Source organism: Neltuma alba, unplaced genomic scaffold (genome assembly GCF_004799145.2).
Source record: "Neltuma alba isolate B1F8T4 unplaced genomic scaffold, ASM479914v2 tig00011084_pilon, whole genome shotgun sequence".
NCBI lineage: Eukaryota > Viridiplantae > Streptophyta > Magnoliopsida > Fabales > Fabaceae > Neltuma > Neltuma alba.
Genome location: NW_021635825.1, coordinates 95,410 through 104,389, shown reverse-complemented (window position 1 = coordinate 104,389; position 8,980 = coordinate 95,410). Strand labels below are relative to the sequence as shown.

General features: G+C 29.1%; 1 protein-coding gene across 1 annotated transcript; it reads right to left on the bottom strand.

Moving 5' to 3' along the window:
- Positions 1-1,139: 1,139 nt before the first annotated feature.
- LOC114761137 (polygalacturonase At1g48100-like) lies at positions 1,140-4,637 on the bottom strand. The gene is made up of 5 exons (XM_028950456.1): positions 4,369-4,637; positions 3,130-3,261; positions 2,841-3,014; positions 2,230-2,437; positions 1,140-1,855 (listed from the first exon to the last, which is right to left on the bottom strand). Exons 1-5 carry the CDS (start codon positions 4,564-4,566, stop codon positions 1,257-1,259), a joined length of 1,311 nt encoding a protein of 436 aa, XP_028806289.1. The 5' UTR covers positions 4,567-4,637; the 3' UTR covers positions 1,140-1,256.
- Between the last annotated feature and the right edge of the window lie 4,343 nt (positions 4,638-8,980).

Below are 8,980 nucleotides of genomic sequence, written 5' to 3'. Positions count from 1 at the left end.
TTTGTCACAAATATTAGTTGACCTCCTTAAATTATTCTCTTTAATCATATATATTGGATTATTAGAATTGTTCTTTAGTGAGAATCACTTAGAATCAATAGGGATATTTTGGAAAAAGATGAGAAACAAAATAAATTAAAGTTTTATATTTATGACTAAATTAAATCTTCAATTACAAGTAGTAATAAATTGTTCCTAATTATATCATTATATGGCAAAGGTCCTTTTTTTTTTAGTGAATTTATATGGAAAAACGTTTTATTTGTTTTTGTGTCATTGAGGGTCCTGTTGGCTATAGGTTTTTTTCCCCCGGTTTGAGCCTTGGAGGTATTTGGTTCTAGATCCACGTAAAGTATTTTTGTCGAACAAATTTCCCACATGGAAAATCAAATATCGAGATAATCTTTTTTAAAACTTTTTTATTGACCACCTAAGTATCAGGCAATATATCAAAATCATACTATTACTAATTAGAATATAAATTAAAAATATTACGTCAAGTCTTTAATATAAGATATAATTTATAGTTCAATTTAAACTACAAACTAAATCTTATACTCCTCCGATCCTTAATATAGAACATAATTGTTTAGTTGATTTTAGTCCTAAATATAAGACCTATTTTTCATATTTATTAATTTTTTTTTTCTAAATTACCCATATAGATACTCGATCAATCACAATTAAGTAGAAGAGGGAGGAGGGATATTAAGAAGGATGATTATGGTATTTTAGGAAAAACATGTCATATTTCTTATAATTAACTAACTTACCTAACTTTCTTAATTTAATCAAATTAGTTAAATATGTTTTATATTAAAGATCAAAAGAGTATTAAGTACTGAATATAGTATATAAGTTGGATGTATATATACTACGAAGTAAAGTGAGAAAAATGGAGATCAAGATTATGTGTCAAGAGGAATATTACACAAAATATGTAGCAGATGAATCAATTCATATACACAAGACTGTCCACAGTTCAGATTTCCCATATGATCAGGCCATACATATACAACAGATCGATGATCTTACAAGACAACAAGAGGAATAACAGAAACTAAAGGCTAATTTTCCTTTTACATATGGTTCTATTTAATTAAACATCCTTCATCGAAAATATGAGCATACCATATATATTTCACACTATTGCAATCCCAGTATAATTCTAAAAATTAACATTAACAACTATATATATAAAGTATAAAACTTCACTCTACATATTTTTAGGAAATTAATAAATAGTGACGACGAATTCAGCAAGAATCTTTATTAGAATTGACGCCGGACGACGGGTTGCCAGATTGGAGACAATCATCTAATGGAGGAACGGTCTCAGTCTTCAACTCTCCATATGCCTTCCAACATGAAACCCCATTATTATCTGAGCTTGAAGAACTTTGTTTAGCAGACTGAGGTTGTAACTGTACGGTGTCCAACGTTAAACCAGTACATGGAACAGCATCGCTACATGCGAACCTTACAGCTTCCTTAGAATATGTCCCTTTGATGTTAACATAATCAACACCAGACACAGCCACGGCCGATGATTCATTCGTGCACTTGCTCTTGTCACAGTAATACTGATCGATCATTATCGGGGTTTCAACTTCTGAGACTTGGATGTCTGAGAATTTAATGTCGCGAACTGAGCCTGAACCTCCTTGCCAGGTCTTGATTCTGACACCAGTTAATGTGTTTTGGAGTGTAACGTCTTTGACAGTGACGTTAGAAACGCAGGCTTTTGTGTTGTCTTTCCCCAAACTTCCAATACTAATCCCATGGCCAGGTCCGCAATTAACGTCGTGTATGTATACATTGGAACATCCAGTTTGTATAGACACACAATCATCTCCTGCGTTAAATACACCAACGTTATTAGTTTGATAATCTCATGATGATTCTTTCGTGCTTCATTGTTCAAAATAGGGTTAAGGGTCATTTTTGCCTGAAAAATATTCACGCAAAAGCTATATATAGTATGTAAAAGTTTTATTTTTTTCACCCAATGTCATCCCAGATGTTAGAAAAAGGAACAGTGTTGCAATTTTCATTGAAAAAAAGCTTACATGACATTGCTCCTTTTTTAACACTTTCATGGAGACATTGAGTCAAAAAAGACTTCTGATGAATAGTCACAACTTTATTGCGAATACTTTTAGAGAAAAAATGACCCTTAATCCTTTATTATATATTGGTTTTATTATTTTAAGGTTTTGAAAATCATACCGCAAGCAAGAGTACTGCTATAGATAACTACTTCTTGAGAGTTCTGAAGATGAATGCCATCAGTGTTAGGGCTATCTCCAGGTGAAGAAGTGGTAAATTCATAGACTTGAACATTAGTGCATGAATCAAACTTGAGATGTGTCTGTTGACTCTTCTGAATTGTTATGCCGGTCACTGTTACACCATTGCTTCCATAGAACCTTAGTGCCTACATACATAAACAAACAAACATGAGGTCACCAATATTAGTATATCAATATTTAGTACTCTGGCCCGATATTATAAGACACTTTTTTAAGAAAAATTGAATAGTTCTCATATAAGTCACCAAATAAGGTACTAATTTTATTTTTTTCAAGGGTACCCCAATTTAAAAGTTTAATAAAATTTTCTTTTTCACTTTTCAAGATGTAATTTATGATTTTAAATATGGATAAATTTAAAAAAAAATTGTGAAGATAAATTTAATGACTTAACTACCCTTCTGATAATAAGATGATTGGACATGCCCTATAATAGGACCAAAGGGAGTATATACATATATATATATATATGTATTAAAATTTAGAAATAAAACTACACTATTAATAAGATTATAATTCATTTTTTACCGTTGGTTTTGTGCTGGGCAATCCTGAGTCACCGTTCCACCAGACAGAGCCTTGGCCATCAATTACTCCTTTGCCTTTGATTGTGAACTTATTAAGATCTTTGAACTCAAGCCACTGCAATGTTCCTGAACCCCAAGCTGAAGGGCTTGTTGGTGCTATGATTTTTCCATCCAACTGTGCATGCATTTAATTAATTAATAATTATTTGAGCTAGCTTGTCAATTAATATTTTTGAAAAAAGGGATTAATTAATTAAATATGAATAGAATAGAGAAAATAATGCAACAACCTGGAAAACGATGTTAGGCTGACAGTTACTTCCTTGGAAGGAGATTACCTTCACCAGAAACACAGACCCAGATGGAACCAAAAACGTTGATGCCTCCATCTTGCAAGCCGCTTCCCAAGCTTGTTGAAATGCCTTGTTTTAAGAAGAAAAAAAGATTATGTATAATTAGTAATATAAATGAAATTTCAAAAATATTATCAAACTTTGAAAAAAAGGATAATACCCCCGGGGGAAAAAGTTACATGTCCTTAATTAAAAGTGATAATTAAAACCCCATGTTAGGCGTAGACCAGCAATCTGAAAACAAAAATAATGTTAATGTAATCTTGGTCTTTCAAGTTTACCCTTATTTTGGTTTAATCCCTTAAATTTCAGCCTATAGGTTTTGGTCTCTTAAGGGGTAAAATGGTCCAAGTTTTTATTGGATTATAGGAACCAATGGTTTGAATTAAAGATACTTGAAGGACCAAAACTTATGATTTAAAAATTAAGAGACTAAAAGAGTAAATTTAAATGACTAAAATTTGTATTAATCCACAAGGATATATATCCTTGTGGGACCAAGTGGCTATTAATATATTCCCGGCAAAAAAAATGAGGTTATATATTAAAGTGACTGTGTATATGTGGCTTGAAGTGCCAAAAAAAAATATACATTTGGTTAGTCAATTTAACGAGATCAAAAGAAGCAGTCTTTGACTTTCCGTTTATACTATTATAATTGAACTCTAATCATTACTCCCACTCCAATTCAGATTCTTTAATTTCGAATAATTAATGAGGTAAAACAGAGATAACTAATTCACATGTTGGAAAAAAAATTTTTGACTTTTGTTTATAAGATTTTAATTACAGGTACATATCATGCTTATATATGCCTAATATTATCCTGTCTCGTGAACTTCCCTCAGGAGAGTTTTAGAATTAAAATAAGATATATGATACTGTAAATTTATGTTTGTACATGTAGTAATAATTTCTGCAACAAATTTTGTAATTCTATGTTACTTTTGTAAGCATATGAATTATGAACTCTTTTCTAATAGTCCAATGATTCTATGTCAATTAAAAAAAAAACTTAAAAATAATTGTACCATATTTGAGAGAGAATAAGAATAAAACAATAAGAATAAATTATACTCCTATCCTAAATATAAGACCTATTTTGTAGTATGATTGGGTCTTATATTTAGGACCAGAAGGAGTATTAATTTAAACCCAAAAAAAAAAAATCCTAACCTTAGTATCATCTGCTTTTCCATCACCTTTAGCACCATAATCTAACACATTAAAAGTGGTATTAGAATCAGAGGAAGCTTTGAGCTTTCTCCAATATGACCTTCCTTGTCTGCCATAACAAGCTCCAAAGCTTGAACCCCACGCACAAAGAGCCATCAAAAATACCAATCTAAAAGTGTTTAGATTGATAAACTTCATTTTCGAGAGAGAGAAATAATAATATAGAGTTAATATATATAACTGTGAAGAACAAGAGAGGGAGAGAGTTGTGTTTGTTTCTATGGCTATAAAGATGATCAGAAATGGTGATCTATTTATAGAACAAGTATTTTGGACACTGTGCGATCACGAAATATACAGTATATCATTTGACAGTTTAGTTACACACACACAGAGGCTGATGTATACTTTGATTATATTCCTCTTTATTTTTGTGTTTTTTAATGTTAGATTTGGTTCACAAGTGTTTATCACTTTGCAAATTAGGATGTTATTAATTAGTTATGGGGATTATAAGGTCAAGAAGGTTAGTGGTCACTGGTCAGATTACGTCTGGCAAGAATAACAATCAAGAAGACACTACCCACCTTAAATCAATCATTCATGCATTTGTTCAATAAATTGATGAATTTTATGAGTGAAGATATAATTAATATATATGAAGTCATAAAATTTGAAAATTACTGTCAAATTAAATAATGAATTATTTTTATAATGGTACTGGTATAGTAACCAACTACTATAAAATGATTTATGATTTTTTTGTAAATTTTTTCACATAATAAATCATCTTCATCATAAATATCTTAATTATATGGAAATCACTAATTTTTTTAATCTTAAACAAACATTTTAGTTTGGCTAAAATTATGAATTTGTAAAAGAAATTTTTATACAAAAATTAATATAAAAAATTCAACCAAAAAAAAAAAGAAGTCTCCAACGCAATCACATGAACCCACTTACAAATTTTTGTCAACCCCACGGAAATTCATGAAGATTGTCCCAAATGTGAAGGACATTATTTTTATTGCAACTTACAAACACACACACACACACACACACATATTATAATGTTGTTATAAGAAGAGAGACATGAATGTCCTAACCTCCTTAAACAACATTGGTTAAGGATTAGGAATGTCAAATCATTATAATGTGAATCTACGGAAATTAATTCGGCAAAAAAAATGAAAGAAAGAAAAAAGTATTGATTAAGACGCCATAAAACAAGGCAAAGAACATGGCAAATTAAAGGACTTGTGACCGAAAAAAAAAAGCTAATTGAATTAAAGGCACAAGCAAGATGTTCATATTGCTTTGCGTGAGATAAAATTTCCCAAATCGATTCATGTGGGCTGATTTGATTACATAATCATCTATAATAATTCAATTATATAATATGTGAAATCATCGCACGTGAACTACGTCACTTCACATTTCATTTTGGCTGCCACAATAAGACCCTTGCACGTTAAATCAGTTGCATATAACAACAACAACAACACTAATAATAGTAATAGTAATAGTAATCAGTCATAGTTGGCAAAAAGTTATTTATTATATATCGTGATCAACCAATAGAATTTCGGTTGTATAGCCTTTATCTCTGTCTGAACGAATCAAAATTAGTTCAACTGTTCAGGTTAAGTTTGATTATATCTTGAACTAATTGCTTTTACGCACATGAAACTCTATTTTTGACTTATTTACAGCAGATCAAATCAAATCAAATAAAAAAAAGAGAAAAATTATTTATCTAAGGCAGCTAATTGATTTAAATTATAGAAGGTTAATGTGCATATTTATTCTGAAAATTTTTACTCAAAACCGCTAAGCGTATTTGAAAGTTTTTTTAACGTTTAGTATTATTTTAGAAGTTTAAAATTGTAACAATTTTATTCCTTACTGTTAAATATTACTATTTAAACAATATTAGTTTTTTAACGGTGGAAGCAAAACTGCTGCAATTTTAAACTTTTAAGGCAATATTAAACATAAAAAAATTCTGATTTTTTAACATTTTTAGGTGGAAACTTTCAATATAAATTTGCATCTTAAATCAATTATAATTTGAACACCCAAATTAAGTTGTGAACTTGTGATCCCGACAATTGGAAAAATCCCTGATTTCTATTCTTAATTATTATTAGAAGTACTAGTAATTTACAAGGAACGTCGAAATATCAGCATTTATATGATACCAATAGATTTATTTATGATTTAAAATGTAATTACGAGAGTTTTTTTTTTCTTTGGAAAAATTAGGTACTTGACTTCGGTATATGAGATGTGTACTCTTAAAATTGTTCGAAAAGGACAGCCTGGTCTGACATGCAAATGAGACACTCTAGCCTGAAATTGAACCATTGTGGTTCATTGACTTGTGACTAGTTGTCAATAATGAACATCAATAGGGCCAAAAAACAAATAAATATGTTGAAGATTTTAGTGGTGACATCACCAAAAAGACAGAGAAAAAGGACTTCATTTATGTTTAATAAAGGTTGCTCCAATTAATTATGATGATACGTGGCAGACTAAAAAAAAATTAATAAGTGGAGACGATTTATTAATTTTATATTATATTAGTGACATAATGAATAAATTAACCCAAAGGAGTTATTTTATAAGGCTAAAACTGAAAAGTACAGATTTAATTATTTAAATACATAATATTTCATTTTGCTTTGTTAATTTTGCATTGCTTTTTTTATTTTAATTCTTTAAGCCTAACACAGTTAATTAATTCCATTATAAGAAAATAATAATATTGAAATTTTAAATAATTTTAATAAAACATTCTCAAACGCTGGCATATTAAATTTTAATTCTTAAAATAATAATGATTAATACAAAAATAATCATATAAAATTCATTAATAAAGAACTTAAAAGATACTTTATAAAGATTTTTTTTTTACCAGCATACTTTATAAAGATTAAAGGACTGAATTCAAATTTTATATAACATTAAAGAACTGAAAAAAAAAAATTTTACCTTTGTAAAAATGTTAGAGGTTACAGAGATTTATTGCAAAATTTCAAAAATTAAAAGAATTATCTACCCTCAGCTCAAAAAAAAAAATTTATCTACCTATGACATAAATTTTATGATCGAAGTTATAAATGCTTTTGTAAGTACTATTTTTTCCTTTCATTTTTTTGGTTGAAAATAAACGTCACAGATTTAAGTATATGGAAGATACATAAAATATATATATATATATATATATATTGATAGAGAAGTATTGCTTGAAAAATATGGTATAAGTGTACTATTAGACATGAGAGTTTGAAGATGTCACTTGCTCCTTATATTAAACCACTCCCTCCTCCAATGTGATAGCCACGGCTTGGTATAAAATCTTGTGTTTGTCACTTATGTTGACTTCTTATATTATATTCTACGTATACTGCCACCACCTCATATATATATATATATATATATATATATATAAACCCTACGTATCATTATGTTATTTTTATATTATTATTTTCTTGAATGTGATATGATCAAATTCAAATTCAAAACTGTTTATTTATAATATAATGTGAGAAAAGAATTATTTAATATTATTCTCTTGATGAGGTTAGTTTCTCCAATATTCGAATGTCTCAACATTTATATAGGATTATTTTAGAATTTATGATAAATAACATTATGCACACATAAACAAACCTATATATATTAAGCATATTATTTTTATAATTTAAACATATGAACCACTCATATATTAGCATAAATTTAGAGCAGCAAGCCACATAATTCACTACGGCATTGTCCAAATTCCTTCAGCAACAATCCAACTTGTTCTTTCTTGTGCAATGCAAAAATCCAGGAAAAAAAACAATAAAATACCCTCAAAAATATTAAATGATACATAAGGGTAGGTGAATTTCAAAATCTCAATTCAGACTCCAAGTGTCATGTTGGAATTTTCAAATGTTGTAAAAAGATAACATTGTCCTTACTCTCGGTGACTACTTTCATATAACTATTGAGTACTCTAGTTTAACTATTGATTACTTTTGTTTTCAAAATTTAACTATTGACTACTTTTGTTTTCAAAATTTAACTATTGACTACTTTTGTTTTTAAAGTTCCAGTGACTACTTTTATATAGTTATTGACTACACAAGAGTAGTAAATAACTAAACAAAAAATAGTCACTAAATCTCTAGCAACACTTAATGCATTTTTTGAATTTTTGAAATGAAAGTAGTCAATAGCGAAATTAGAGTAGTCAATAGCTAAATAAAAGTAGTCATCAAAATTTTAAAAATGAAAGTAGTCAATCACAATACTAAAGTAATCAGTAGCTTAACAAGAGTAGTCATCAAAGTTTAAAAACAAATATAGTCAACAGCTAAAAAAGAGTAGTTAATACACAAGAAAAAGTAGTCACCAGAGCTCCGACAATTAATCACCGGAGTTCTGGTGACATGTTGCCTGAGCTCCGATGACCAATCATCAGTAGGGTCGCCGGCGTCAGAGCTCTAGCAGCCAGAAATGTTGAGGTAGAGTAAAAAAAATAGTAAAGGGCATTTATGTAATTTTATAAGATTTGAAAATTCTAAAAAGGTACCCGGGGTTTGAATTGTAATTTTTA

Excerpts from the sequence above, each read along its gene's own strand:
- LOC114761137 (XM_028950456.1), bottom strand. The coding sequence starts at position 4,566 with ATGAAGTTTATCAATCTAAACACTTTTAGATTGGTATTTTTGATGGCT. Across the intron at positions 3,015-3,129 it reads AGCCTAACATCGTTTTCCAG|TTGGATGGAAAAATCATAGC; the intron begins GTTGTTGCATTA and ends ATGCATGCACAG. Across the intron at positions 1,856-2,229 it reads TAGCAGTACTCTTGCTTGCG|GAGATGATTGTGTGTCTATA; the intron begins GTATGATTTTCA and ends TATTTAACGCAG.